Source organism: Seriola dumerili, unplaced genomic scaffold, assembly GCF_002260705.1.
Source record: "Seriola dumerili isolate Sdu_G_001 unplaced genomic scaffold, Sdu_1.0 BDQW01000025.1, whole genome shotgun sequence".
Classification (NCBI taxonomy): domain Eukaryota; kingdom Metazoa; phylum Chordata; class Actinopteri; order Carangiformes; family Carangidae; genus Seriola; species Seriola dumerili.
In genome coordinates this window covers 7,238,526-7,252,208 of record NW_019174280.1, presented here as the reverse complement: position 1 = coordinate 7,252,208, position 13,683 = coordinate 7,238,526, and the positions used below count along the sequence as shown (strand labels likewise).

Below are 13,683 nucleotides of genomic sequence, written 5' to 3'. Positions count from 1 at the left end.
CATTCACCAGACTTAACTACATTAAATCACATGAATACCACTACAGTCAAAGGCAGCAGACTGAAGTTACTGCTACACTCTGCTAAGCTAGGCTAGTTATCTTTGAGCCAGACTTGTTACCTGTTATTTTTTCCTTCATTATGAGATTCAGTTATATGTGATAAAAAACTGAATTACCAAGATGTCTCATGTTCATCAAATGTATTATATTATTTGAAAAAGAGAGGGCTCATGGTAAAAACTAATTTTAGTTTTTGCTAGGGCTAGCAGTGGTTCTCCCCCCAGCTAGCTTACAATAGAAGTAGCATTAGGTCTCTTGTTTTAGCAGTCTAATTAGCTTTTTGTGATGGAGCTGTTGTTTATTTTTTAGTAACTGTAAAGAGCTTTCACTGGAATTGTACGGGTCTAAGTCTTAATAATTTTAATATGGTAATACAGAAGTCAAAAAGTCACATTCTGGTCTTAACTCAGTTTTGGCCAAATATGTATTTACTGCATTTTATCTTTGTAGGGCAGGACAGTGGTCATAATAATCTGATTTGTGCTTTCAATAGATCTAGTTTGGCAGCTCAAAGACTCCATGATGCATGAAACCTAATACTTAATACTTAAAAGGCAGCTGGTCGTTGAAATAATAAAATACTGTATTGTATTAAAGAGCAGCCTATAATACATGAGCTAAGTAGAGTGCAATATGCATTACCTTTATAATGTTATCCCTGTTCCTGTGTAGGATGAGGAGGAGGAGGACGAAGATACTAATACTCCTGGAACGTCCACACGAAACCACAAGGTAGCATGTCTCACAGCAACAGTGTGTTCTCATACGTTCCAGCCGGCTGTCCACATGAGTGACAACTAACCATACTAAACTCTAACCTTTCACTTTTCACACATAAAGTTAGCCGACTGTCACATAATCCATCAAAAGAACAGCAGGCTGTTTTGTATCAGCTAGTATAGTTACTTCAGCGTATTGTCATTTTTTTGTATAGGGTCGTCGACCTATGCAGCGCCAACTGCGAACCCGACCTCCTTCATACGACCCTCATGCATGGAGGGGGCGCTGTAAGGAGCTGCTGGACCTGATCTTTCAGTGTGAGGACTCAGAGCCCTTCAGAGAACCCGTGGACCTACAGGAGTACCCGGTACATATGCGACAAAAGTCTTACTTTCTGTATTAAGTGTGGTGCACACATGTGAACTACCTTCTCATAAACAAACCAAACTCCTCTGGCTGTGATTTGAGTTTAGCTCATTGTGAATTTCCATTAGGCTCACATTGATTTGCATTTGGTACTCGAGTCTGGGGTATAAGTGGCTACTTTTCAATTACACAAGGAGTGGTATTTGAGGTGAGGGAATTGTTTGATCTGAAGAACAGGCCTCTCCATTCAGCATCTGAAATGAAGACCAAACCGAATGGATGTACAGTATAAGTTGGGAAGGAGAAACAATGTGAACAGACTCACGGCTTCAGTGGGCTAGAGTTCTCTTGTTAACAGAAGAAGGATGGGATTGTTTCGCTGTTGGATCTGGTTTTTTCCAGTCCACTCAAAATGAAACCACAAATCCCCCCAAATCTCTCACTTCTCTATCCTCTTTCTCCGTCTTCCTCTTGTCTAGTCCTTATTCTGTTCACATCTTTTGAAACCTGTAATTCCCAATTTCTTCTGCTTCTTCCAGGACTACCTGCAAATAGTTGACTCTCCAATGGACTTTGGAACCGTCCTCAGCACGCTAACAGAAGGAAAATACCAGTCTCCCATTGAGCTCTGTAAAGATGTCCGGCTCATTTTCAGCAATTCCAAAGCTTACACGCCCAGTAAGAAGTCTCGGGTGAGACACGCATGCGCAAGCACACACATACACTCACTGAAACCAAAATACATACAATTTAATGTATTGTATTGCGTCCGTTATGCATACTTTGATGAGTCCATAAAATAAAATCCTGAAATTAGCCAGTGCTTTTTAACATGTATTCCTTTTATTTTCTAAGTGTGACATTTGATTTCAGTGTGTCCTTCAATGTGTCTCCAGATCTACAGTATGAGTCTGAGGCTCTCTGCGCTGTTTGAGGAGCATGTCAGCTCCATCTTGGCTGACTACAAGGCCATCCACGGCCTCACTGATAAACTGAATCGACAGGGCACAGACAGACAGACGCGACACACTACGGACAGACAGACACGGCACGCCATGAAGAGGAGGAGGAGGAGGAGTGAATCTCCCACAAGCAGCACTGCATCCAGGTAGAAGGAAGGACATCTTCATTTAGATTTTTTTAGCTCCTATGGTGCATTAGGTTTGATCTTCGGTATTCTTCCTTATCATGCTGCATCTTTAGCCCAGAGAGGAAGAGGCGTGTATCATCCAGGGTGACCGCAAAAAGGGAGCCATCACCAGCTCTTTCACGACCTTCCTCCCAGAGACAGAGCATCCCCCTGAAACAGCCCCCCCAGCTGGTCAACGGGAAGGCGGATACACCCGCTGCAGGGCGAACACGAAGTGCAGCACGGCATTCTGCACATTCACCACCTGCCTCATCCTCCTCACATAATGCCACGAGCAACACACAGAGCACAACAGGTGAGACCACTTACACATGTAAACTCTCTTAAAGCAATACTAAAACATTTTAAAGGAGTAGTTTCACATGTTGGGAAATACACTTATTTACTTTTCTTGCTGAGAGTTGATGAGAAGAACACCACTCTCATGTCTGTATGTTAAATGTGGAGCTGATCACAACATGTTACACAATTTGCCTCTTTGCCATCTTCAGAGTCTACTCGTTCGCTGAGGGCTCATAACTCTGTGTCGGCTTCAACGCCAACAACTTCCGAAAAGGTGACACCCTCTACAGCTGCAGAAAGTAGCAGTGGGGGAAGCACCCGGCGGAAACTCAGGACTCCTGTACGACACACCCCTGGTAAGAGATGGTGTCATTTAGCTGTGATGCTTATGTTTATGGTTAATGGTGTAAATTAAGTATTTAATGTCACCTGCCTGCTACTGATATTTTGTCATTTGAATAAATTGCCTCCCTCTCAGGCTCTCCGGTCAGCCCTTCATCTCAGAGCACTGTCCACCTGAATGGCCACAGTAGTCATATGACCCTGGGCGTGGGGAGACGAGGGCGGAAATCCAAAACGGACCCACCAGTGAGTCCTCCGGAAGTCACGACTCCGGCGAGCCCTTCCAGACCCCGGGGTCGCCCTCCTGGCAAGAAAAGAGGCAGGAAGAGCAAGCAGGAACTGGAGGAGATGAGAAGGAGCAGTAACCGCAGGAGCTCCACCCCTGATGATGACCTCGACCAATCCACAGGCGACGAAGGTGGGACATCTTCTGCGCAGGAAACATCTGTGATGTCGGACTCTGGCGTGGCATTGACGCCTAGACGCCGTGGCCGGCCACGAGTGGTAAGAACTGATGAATCCACCCCTCCTGCTGAGTCACCTGAGCCCTCGCCGCTGAGGAGGAGCAGCAGGAGAGGCAATGAAGAGGTCACCCCTCCTCCACAGACTGCTCCTCAACGATCCAATCGCAAGGAGTCTCCAAAGGAGGAGGCAGGGGACGGTGCAGGAGGGTCCATGCGCACACGTAACCAGGGGCGACGGTCAGCCTGGTACATGGAAGAGGACTCTGAGGAGGAGCAGAGGCAGCTGCTGTTTGAGGACTCATCAATCACCTTTGGCACCTCCTCTAAGGGGCGTGTCCGCAAGCTGACAGAAAAGGCCAAAGCCAACCTTATAGGCTGGTAACAGAACAGAAACGCAGGATGTGAGGAAGAGGAGGCTGACTGCCCTGGCAGAAAAGAAATCTTGAGAGATTAAGATTTCTTAATTTATGCGTTGGAGGAGTAGGGGGTTGAGGAAGTCGTGCTTATATGCATTTGTGTGCGTGGATGTGTGTGTGCATCTGGGTAGCTGCCAGTTCATCTGCTGCTATTTGAAGCTGTGGCTATGGAGAGTCACAACAGCGCAGTTACCTGTCCAACCCTCCTTCCTCTCAGCCCAGTAAGCACATCACTACGGCAACGGGTGGCTTTCAGACAACGCATGTTCATTCGTTCCAACTCCTCTTACATTATTGGTCCATGTTGGATCCGATGGACGCTTTCTGACTCCTGCGTCGGTGGTCTTGTGACTTGCTCTTGTCCATTGAACCACTCTTCACCCTTGTCTGACCTTAAACATTGTTGGTGTCAGACTGGGCAAAACAGTAGTTGAACAGAGTTTTAGTACTTGAAAAAGTCACAATGAGAGCTGGATGCATCTTATCTTGCTCTTACTATTTCTGAACTTTTCAAATGCCTCTGCTGGGTTGGTCAAAGACACCCACTGAGCTGAAATTATTAGGTCTGTGATGGACTACAGACCGCTGGCCTGACAACATCTTTTGCCCCTCTCTTCATTGTTCCTGTTCTTTTTTTATACAACCCTCTCTTAGCTTTTTCTAAGATTTGTACGTAATGATCGGCTCTCTGTTTTGGAAGTCTTACACATTGGCTGACCTGAGCGTGTCTGTCTGCGCTAAAATACCAAATGGTGTACCTAATGTAGGTACTGTAGATCAGTGGGGTTTGTTTACTATTGATGTGCGTAGGAGTGTGTGGGTGTGTGTGTGTGTGTGTGGTCTTGTTTTGCATGTTAATTAGAAAGAGGAAGCATCTTTTTTTCTTTTTTTTTTTGTTAGAAGCTGTCGGGTGAAAGGGGTCATTTATATGTTTAGATAGATCATGTTTCAATGCGTCCTCAACATTAGCAATACCTTGTGCCTTTATGTCTTTGGCGTGTGTGTGTGTGCGTGCATGTGTGTATAAGCGTGCTTGGCCTCTGCCCTGAAAAGTACATGTGCCTGTATGTGTACGAAATCATGTTGTGACTATGAGAGTGTGTGTAACTGAAGGAGCGTGTGTGTTTTTACAACACAATAGAGCGTGTCGTTCACTTTCAGCGTACAAACAGTGGCATACAGTTTGATCGTTGTGAAACCTCTCAAAGAAATGTATTTATAGCAGTTGAAAAAAAGATTTACTGTTGTTGTAAGCATACCATTATTCATGTCAATATATTATCCTATAACCAACCTATCGTCAGTTTATACCTAAGGTACAGCGAGTGGAGCTTTGGGTGACTAGCTTTGAGATGCACTTACCACAGACCGGTTATCAATGCAGTCGTAGGGAGTAACCCTGTGTATTTTAAAATTGTTAACATATAAAAATGAACTTTTTAAATGTTGATATGTTTCTATGGTGACCATACACATGCGCACACGCACACACGCCCGCACACCCACCTACACACACACAATTCTGTCTCGCATGTTCTAGCACTTTCTCATGCCTGAAGTAAACAGGATGGAGCCAGATCAAACTGGTTCGGACAGAATTTGGACGCTAAGCGAAGAGAGAGAGAGAGAGAGAAAGAGAGAGACTAGTCTACATTCATCTTTCTGATTGTGTGCCTTTGCTACTCTGGCATAATATCCTCAGTTTCTCCTTTTGGGGCCTTTTATTTTGTTTTTTTGGACTTCCTGGTTCCGCTTATCGCTGGGTTCAGAGAACTGGACTCCGGGGACTGGACTGGACCTGACAGGCTTATATGGAAGGCTTTGGAAAGAGAGAGAGGACAGAAAAATTACAAATCTGACAGGAGACAAACATTATGTCACTCTCTCTCTCTGTACACACACACCTAGAGGACTGAATTTATAAAAGATGGCGGTCTCCACTTTTGTCATATTTCTGTTTTTTTTTTTTTTACCCCAGCACAGAGCAAGTGAATGCCAAAATCTGACACTTGTGGGGTTGACTGGGGAGAACTGAATGGTAGCATCTATATACACCTGATTCATTTCATAGGTCTTCCTTGTCACATATTAATCGACATATATCTCATCTGCTTATCATTGTTTTTGTTTTCCTTGTTTTTCTGTTAAGGATAACTCAATGCCAAATTCTGTCTTTGGGCACTGAAGTTTTAGGACATGGCTTTTGAATGTGTTTATTTTAGCTTAGTTTTACAGTCTCCACAGTGAGTGTGTTGAACTCTGTCACATATAATGTGTCAAATGTTTTCTGTCTGTGTCCCTGCCATATAGGACAGTGTTTCAGTGGCCAGATCTGTGGAGTCATACTGTTGGAAAGGTGTCATACTCTGCTGCAGTTTTCTGAGGACACAATTTACAATTCTTTCTGTCACTTTCACAAATGCTTAGTTTATATTGTGTATATGAAGAGTTTTATCCCAAACTGAGTTGCATAAGTGACTGTTGACATCAAAGTAAATCTTATTATTGGGGTTCTTTTGTTCAAAATAGGAAGTTATTGATTTTTGCCCATAAATGTATTCATTTTGTGGGCAGCAATTTTGTTGGTTGTAAGTGTTCGTTTATGACTTTCATTCATAAAATTGATCTATAAACTCTTCATAGGCACATTAAGGTTCTGGATTTTTTTCTATTGCATTCACCAATAATCATATTTACATATATGCACAGATTCTGGAAGCAAAATTTTACACCCAGATTTCTCAAACCTGAAATACGAGCTCACTTTTAAACATGTTTACACGAGCCAGCTAAAAACACACAATGCTTGAGAATCCAAAATGTTTGCAGGATATTGACAAGGATCTAGCCATTTTGAATTAGGGATGATTTTTTTCCCAACGGCATCTTTGGCCTGCTACATATAGGAGCCATTGTATTCCCAATTAATAGGAGGAATGCATTTATCGGTTGAAAGTGGACATCAGACTTGTTTAGTCTGCTACCACCTCCTTTTAATCAACAGTCTTTTTCAAATCTGTCGAAGTAAAAGAGCTGATTGAGTTTTGCTGGTCAGGTTACATTAACCATGTTAGTGATAATATACAACCTCTAATCATTTCAAAGGGGCCTTAAAAGCAAGTTACTGGTCATAATCCAGAATTGGTACATTAATTTATTCTTATCTTTTCAAACACACATCAGTCACATCTGTCTGTAGTGCTTCACAGAGTGGACCTCACGAGTTTTAGCTATCAGTGCTTTCCACCTTGACTCAGCAGATCAGATCAGCCCTCTTACTTTACGAGACCCGTGCTGCATTTTGATGCTAAAGGACACATGCATTCATTTACCACAGGCCTGTGCTAATGTGTGGCAGAGTTGTGCTGTTTGTGGCCTCTGACCAGGCATCACAGCATTGGAAGTCAGAGGTTAAAGGTCACAATGTGTGTGTGAAGTGGCTGCATGTGAGCCACTGGGAAGCATTTTGGGATGTTTTTAAGTTTTAATGGGAGGTGGGATGGGGGAAAGAACAGAGCGGGAAGGGAAGGGGAAAGGGGTCACGTGAACTGATTGAAGAGGATGTCTTTGTTAGTTTGGATACTTTTTATATATAAAAGAATTAATGCAAAAAAGAAGCATAAAGCTAGAATGTATGTGTAGGGGAGTACTGCTGTCCTGTTAGTTAATACCAATATTTTAAGTAAATAAACAGTTGTGTTTCCATATCCACTTTTACTTCCTGTTCATTTTTGGGTAATTTCAAAGCAACAAGTTGTTGACAGTTTAAAAAAAAAAAAATCAAATTAAAGGTTTAATTTGTTTTTGTTTTTTAATAAAAGCACTTTTTGCAATTATTTGCTTTGCTTGCTAAAGTAAATAAAATACTGTAGTACTAAAATACAACCTGTTAAAAATAAGACGACTCACACATTATAGCAATGTTGCATTAATGAGCAACTCTCCCACCTCGTGTCGCCAAAGCGTAACTGCGTCAAAACAACTTCCCCGCCCGGAGCTCGCAGGCTCGGCTCTTTCCTGACGTGGCGAGCCGCTAAAGGTCCGCCGGTTCATCCGTGGGCTTCAGTGATTGGGTAGACTACCAGTTTGGCAATTTTGACAAAAAATGTAAATACACAGGTGGCAGCGGCATGGACGAAAGAGTGGTTTATGTAAATACAACAGAAGTGAAACCGTCTGACTTTGTTCTGGTTTCCAGGCGCAAACAGACTCCCTCAGACGCAATGTGTGGCAGATAGTTGCAGGAAATACTTTGGATTTTAATACGAGGTAAGAATCATAATTACTCATGCGCTTTGACAATTGTTTTGTTCAACTTGCATTTCCTTTAACTTTCTGTTGTGGCATTTGTCGTTTAACAGGGTTTAACTTCCCATAACGTGAGGTTGAACAATATTAACATTAAGCATGTCAATAAAAAAAACTAATAACGACGTATTGTCCAGAAGTGTCGTTCACAATGGACGGAGCGCTGTACCGCAACTTAAAGGCTCATTTAGACATGTCTTACACATCTACTTTGGACTGATTTAGCTTTCGGGTCCCGCACCTGCTAAATCCACCTGACGCGCGTTTCCGTCCCCAGGTGACAGCTGCGCAGTCATGCCTCAGCTCACAGGCCCTGCGGTGCTGCAGCTCGTGCTGCTGCTCTCCGCTGTGCCCGCGCAGTACTTCATCTCCCGGTGGAGCGGCTCCAGCGTGGCGCAGCGCTACCACGCGACTACACGGTAGGTGGGGTAGAAATGCATAAAAAAGAAAATTTATTTTTCATATATGCGTCAGTTTACGGTGCCACCACTTTGTATGTGAAAGAAAAAACATGTATGGAGTTGGGAAAAATGTTTTGAAAATTGATGGACGTCCTGGAAAATCCATCCATATGCCTCAGACTCTACACTGGGTAACCAAACCTCAGCATTACTGAGTCCCTATAGTAATACAGTGATGATAAGAAAGTCCATTAAGGAATTGTGCAGTGTGTTTTTGTCTCAATTTAACGATTAACCTTGGTATTTCAGGTTGCTCAGAATTTGGAGAGAGTGGAGCACATACCTCAATGGCACTGCATGGATGGAGTGGGCAAATCAGCAGATGTCTTATGTCATGTGAGGGTTTGGAGTCTCTGTATTCATTTGCATAATGCTTTTCTTTCAAGCTTGAATTCTGTCACTTTAAAAGTGACCTCTAATGTTTCAAGTTCTTGTAGGAACACTTCAGAAAAGGAACAGAAACAAACCCACAACTCATTTTTATGTCAAGACTGACAATATTTTTGCTTTCTAAAGGTCTCTGGTTGGCTTGGGACAGGGAGACGAAGTGGCAGACATGTTGCCTCCTGTAGAGACCATGCTTTATGACAACGATCATGGCTTCTTTGGAGGTTTGTGTCCATATACATATCTAAACTTGGAAAGTTTGGGTCAGTAGAGATATTCAGAAAGAATCTGAGATTAATTACATGGAGCGTTTTATCTTGTAGTCCAAAAGTGAAATTTCACCTGACATATCAAGTATTTTTAAGAATGACAGGAATTAACTTAAAAATTTTTTATCTGTATTTCAATCTTGTGTCCCCATATCTCCCATTACTCTGCCATTTCTATGTTTAGATTATTTTGTCCTTGTCACATGCCTCACTTAAACCCTTCAGCAAGTACAAAATTAAATGAACTTTAAGTCTTAACGCTCACAAATATTCTGAATTGGTGAAACTTAATTGAAATATGTCATGTATTTTTCAGTTGTAAATAGAAAAAAAAACAACTTATTTGGTCATATACGCCATGAAAAAGTTGAATCTGATGCAATGACACCCTGACTGCAAGAAAATTGAGTGTTCTTTCAGTGCTCATATTCAAGTGAAAAGTTCTCACATCTGTAAGATAGTACATATCCTGTGGTTTCACTGAAAGCAGCGCAAGTCAAATTTATCTCACATGATTTTCTTATTTTTCCTCATTCCTGCAGCATCCAAGACAGTGCGCACCCCCCGTCCTCCGTATGTGTTTCTACGAGTTGGAGAAGTGGTGATGGAGAGGAAGGGCCATATGGTCGGGGTGGTGGTGAGCTGGGACTCTGAATTGCGAGCCCCTCAAGAGTGGGTTAACAGGATGTATTCCAGCTCTGAGGTTAGCAGCCACAACTATTCCTCTCTTCACTAAAGGTCTGTGTCACAATGCAGCCAGTGTGTTTGTGTTGGGAACCTAAAAATTAGCCAGTTCACAGAGTTTTGGGACTGTGTGTGTGTGTGTGTGTGTGTGTGTGGTGTGTGTGTGTGTGGTGTTGTAGGGCATCACAGCAGAGAAGACGCCTCATTACAAAGTACTGTTCAGCGGGCCTGGACCGTCCTCTCTGTTAGTTGCATATCTGCCTCAGACACAACTAGAGCGCATCACTGGGATGAGGGTAAGTACTGGATAATTGCAACACGCACGCACACGCACGCACGCACACACACACACGCACGCACACTCCTGGACTCACTGTTGGATGTTTCTAGCCGGACATTCCCACCTTGGAGAATTACTTCACTCATTTCAATGGGGAGCGGTTCATCATGCAGCCCTGGCTTAGAGAGCTCTTTCCTGAAGATGAGATCGATGATGCCTGACTGCTCGGTCTGAAAGATCCATCGAACTGACAATTTCATTTTCTTCCTTCTGTGGTGTTCTGTGTTCAAGTACTGACGTGGTTGTCATAAGTGCCAAGCTTTGTACAGATCAAGAGGATCATCAAATCCCTCCTTGCTGGATCTCAATATGAGGGTGTCAGTTGGGGATTTGGAGACTGTTAATACTGGGACATATGAAAGAAATCTTGTAATCAAGCTCTAATGAACACTTTATTTCTTTGAGATGTATAAATATACAGTATTTTAATATAATGTGTCTAAAAATGTTGAATTTGAATCAGACTTGAATGGTTGGCATGTTACATGATAAGAGGGAATGCTGGAAATGACAAAATTTCTTTGAAAATGTTTATAGTTTTGACATGACTGGTAGCTAAGGTCCAAAAAGAAAAAAAAACTTGAAAAACTGCACTTTTGATCAGCCACAGCTATGCAATAAAATGTTCAAAATTGTGACAATCGGCTCTTTGGTTTCATGTGCCAATGACAAATGTCTTTAGAGTTTTTTCCTGCTTCTGTCTCTGAGACTGAAGGAGACAGACACCCGTGAGGAGGCAGTGATTTTGGGTATAAAGGGGAGGTGAGACAGGGATGCTGCGCCCTGCCCTGTGCTTCCATACTCCTCATCTTCATTCCTCCACTCCTTTGTCTCCTCCTCTCTGACCAGTAGGGGGGGTCCCAGACTTTGTCCAAGGAGCTGACTGACTTCGCAGGCCTTCTGTTGAGCATTTTCAACTGCTGACACACACACTCGCCTCCTAAAACACACACAAATGTACACTAGTTACAAGTTTGTCCAGCTATGACTTCACAGTGCTGATGAAAGGTGTGCTAACTTTTTTCCTACCTCAGCTGACTCAGACATTCTGCACTGTGGTAAAACTGTGGTGTCCCCACACAGACACTTTTGTCCAGCTTTTCCAGTAAGACACCACATACTCGCTCCATCTTCTCAAAATCTGAAAAAGTGACCACGACCTATGGAAGTATTTTCCTTAACTGTCAGATACAATTCAACATACATTTATTCTGTAGGGTCAATGAAAGATTCACAGCATCATAACACATTTGAGTCTTTAGTGTCCAAATACTCCACCTCTGCATCCATGTGATATAGGTCTGCCTCTCGGTGGAGAAGCCTCCTCACTGAGGTGTCCTTGTCACTGATACCATGCTGTCTAAGCAGAATATAAAATATTATCATACACTGATTGCAATAATAAAGAACAAGGTGAAAAAAATAAGCTACTGCACATCAAAATTAAATAATTACATATTTCACATAATAAGAAGTGAGCATACACCATACTACAAACTAACTGGACTGCCTGCCCATTTACCCTTAAACAGCAACAATTCTTAAATAATTTGCTCATCAATTACCACTATTACTCCAGTACTTGAGTAACTACTACTCCTACTACTAGAAATACATTAGAGGCACTGTAATGCTTCAGTGAACACCTATTATTGAGGAGGGTTCTACTCCGTAGTAGTACTACCAGCGGTGGAAAGTACATTTACTCAATTACAGCACTTTTGCAATTTTGAGGAACTTGTACTTCACATACAATTCAGACGGAAATATTGTACGATTTGCATTTTTGCGTATTATTGACAGATTATTATTATTATTATTGTTCTGACGTACTTTACATACAAAATATATGATCAACTCATGATATATGATGCATTGATAGAGATTAAACAACCCCACAGTAAAATTAGCTTTGCCACAACCAAATACAACATCGAAATGCTGTTTACATGCAACAATATTGATAACAGAAAACATAATACTCAAATGGTTCTTCTGAAGACTGATGAATCCTTTTGTATCTACTGCTTCTGTATAAGTACTTCATGTGTGAGAGTTCTACTTACAGTTGTATTGTTTACACTGAAGTACCACTGCTACCAATACTTCAACCACTGGCTACGACTACTGCAGTGAGAACACCAGTCTACTGTTTGGTGAATGGATACAGAACCATACCATATACCACAACAAACGCATAACACAGTCACAGTGGACAGAAGTGTTGCCTCTATGGACACTACATGTAGCAGCTAGCTAACGTTAAGCTAATCTTACTGTTCCACCCAAAACGTTTACTCTGCTCGTGCTAGTGTAAACCGCTGTGTGTGTTTTCACCTGACAGACTGTATAATGTACTCGAGTCGCCGTGAAACGCTGTTGGTCACCTCGTCGACTGACTCCTTGCTGTTACCCACAGTGACCCGAACAGACACTTGGTCCGCCGGGCAACAAACCTCCGCCGTTCCCGTGACCTGGACCTCCCTTACACGGTTGCCGGGACCCTGTCGGTTAACTGTTCGTACTTCCAGCCCCTGCTCCCTTTCATTACCGTTGAACTCACGACCCGAAACCGGTAGTACTGCAGCAAACACTCGACTCGGGCTGTCCATGATTGAGACCGACTCAAACCAATTTCCCGCTGCTATGGCAATAGGCGAAATGCACGTCGGGATTTGTAGGCTAGTTCCGCCAATGGACTACAGAGGACTACAATATAGAGGTTTTGAGTAAGAAATTAAAGTGCACAATTAACATTGATTTTATATGATGCAATAAAACTTTTTACCTGTCATCCATATTGGCCTGCTTATTATTATTATTAGCCAGTATTAATATTTGTGTTGTTTTTAGGAAACACAGTTCTTATTCAGAATAGACAGGACATCAAACCTGCACAGGAAGAGGGTGCACAGGACACCACTCAGCAACCGATTTTGCTTCTCAACCACACTGGCAGATTGATACAGCAGAAAATGTTCCTCAAGTCTATATTAATTCAATTAGTCATAAACAGTAATTGGCTGTTTGGTTTTTCGCTCATGCTTTACAATATTTCTGCCAATTGCATCAGGCATATAGCTTCTTTAGAATTAAATTTGTAGGCTATTTATAATAACCCAAAGCTGTTTCACATTTCATTAAACTTTAATTAATTGGCATATCCTTCAATGACTGAAAATCTGTATCAGGCAGTGTGAAGAAATCCAGCATCAACAAGATATCAGATAGACCCAGCTGGAATCTTAAAGATGTGTCTTCTCATGCCTCAATGGAGGAGATCAAACAGGGAAATGTGCTCAAAAGATGGTTATGATGAATGTTGTGCCTGAACAGTTTTAAAGAGAAACACAGTGAACTGTACTTTACATTAGGTTGTAGCAGTGCTATTAGTTCTAAAACAAACAAACAAATATGTACCACTGTATTGCTT

At 42.3% G+C, this 13,683-nt stretch overlaps 3 protein-coding genes across 4 annotated transcripts in view; 2 read left to right on the top strand and 1 right to left on the bottom strand.

The window, feature by feature from the left end:
• The window catches only part of phip (pleckstrin homology domain interacting protein), a 41,228-nt gene extending 33,743 nt beyond the window's left edge, over window positions 1-7,485 (top strand). The window contains exons 33-39 of the mRNA XM_022765297.1: window positions 734-793; window positions 996-1,148; window positions 1,687-1,839; window positions 2,044-2,255; window positions 2,351-2,592; window positions 2,789-2,935; window positions 3,058-7,485. Coding sequence (XP_022621018.1) covers window positions 734-793; window positions 996-1,148; window positions 1,687-1,839; window positions 2,044-2,255; window positions 2,351-2,592; window positions 2,789-2,935; window positions 3,058-3,767 — 1,677 coding nt within the window. The 3' untranslated portion in view covers window positions 3,768-7,485. The remainder of the gene's footprint in view (window positions 1-733; window positions 794-995; window positions 1,149-1,686; window positions 1,840-2,043; window positions 2,256-2,350; window positions 2,593-2,788; window positions 2,936-3,057) is intronic.
• A 316-nt stretch (window positions 7,486-7,801) lies between these two features.
• LOC111240352 lies at window positions 7,802-10,878 on the top strand. 2 transcript variants are annotated; one of them, XM_022770338.1, is made up of 8 exons: window positions 7,802-7,874; window positions 8,000-8,070; window positions 8,387-8,528; window positions 8,820-8,906; window positions 9,087-9,181; window positions 9,769-9,929; window positions 10,090-10,206; window positions 10,301-10,878. In XM_022770338.1, the coding sequence occupies exons 3-8, from the start codon at window positions 8,404-8,406 to the stop codon at window positions 10,409-10,411; spliced, it is 696 nt and encodes a 231-aa protein (XP_022626059.1). In that variant the 5' UTR covers window positions 7,802-7,874; window positions 8,000-8,070; window positions 8,387-8,403; the 3' UTR covers window positions 10,412-10,878. The 2 variants fall into 2 exon arrangements, with proteins under 2 accessions (XP_022626059.1, XP_022626058.1); XM_022770337.1 differs by lacking the exon at window positions 7,802-7,874 and having other exon boundaries at window positions 7,904-8,070.
• Window positions 10,879-10,905: 27 nt separating this feature from the next.
• On the bottom strand, window positions 10,906-12,862 carry irak1bp1 (interleukin 1 receptor associated kinase 1 binding protein 1). Its single transcript, XM_022770336.1, has 4 exons — window positions 12,588-12,862; window positions 11,529-11,610; window positions 11,280-11,410; window positions 10,906-11,190 (listed from the first exon to the last, which is right to left on the bottom strand). The coding sequence occupies exons 1-4, from the start codon at window positions 12,860-12,862 to the stop codon at window positions 10,929-10,931; spliced, it is 750 nt and encodes a 249-aa protein (XP_022626057.1). The 3' UTR covers window positions 10,906-10,928.
• Between the last annotated feature and the right edge of the window lie 821 nt (window positions 12,863-13,683).

Bases quoted from the DNA above. Each gene is read 5' to 3' on its own strand.
- LOC111240352 (XM_022770338.1), top strand. From the start codon at position 8,404: ATGCCTCAGCTCACAGGCCCTGCGGTGCTGCAGCTCGTGCTGCTGCTC. The intron at 9,182-9,768 runs GTTTGTGTCCAT...TCATTCCTGCAG, and splicing joins CGATCATGGCTTCTTTGGAG to CATCCAAGACAGTGCGCACC. The intron at 9,930-10,089 runs GTTAGCAGCCAC...GTGGTGTTGTAG, and splicing joins GGATGTATTCCAGCTCTGAG to GGCATCACAGCAGAGAAGAC.
- irak1bp1 (XM_022770336.1), bottom strand. From the start codon at position 12,862: ATGGACAGCCCGAGTCGAGTGTTTGCTGCAGTACTACCGGTTTCGGGT. The intron at 11,611-12,587 runs GTGAAAACACAC...TATTCTGCTTAG, and splicing joins TACATTATACAGTCTGTCAG to ACAGCATGGTATCAGTGACA. The intron at 11,191-11,279 runs GTAGGAAAAAAG...TGTGTGTTTTAG, and splicing joins GAATGTCTGAGTCAGCTGAG to GAGGCGAGTGTGTGTGTCAG.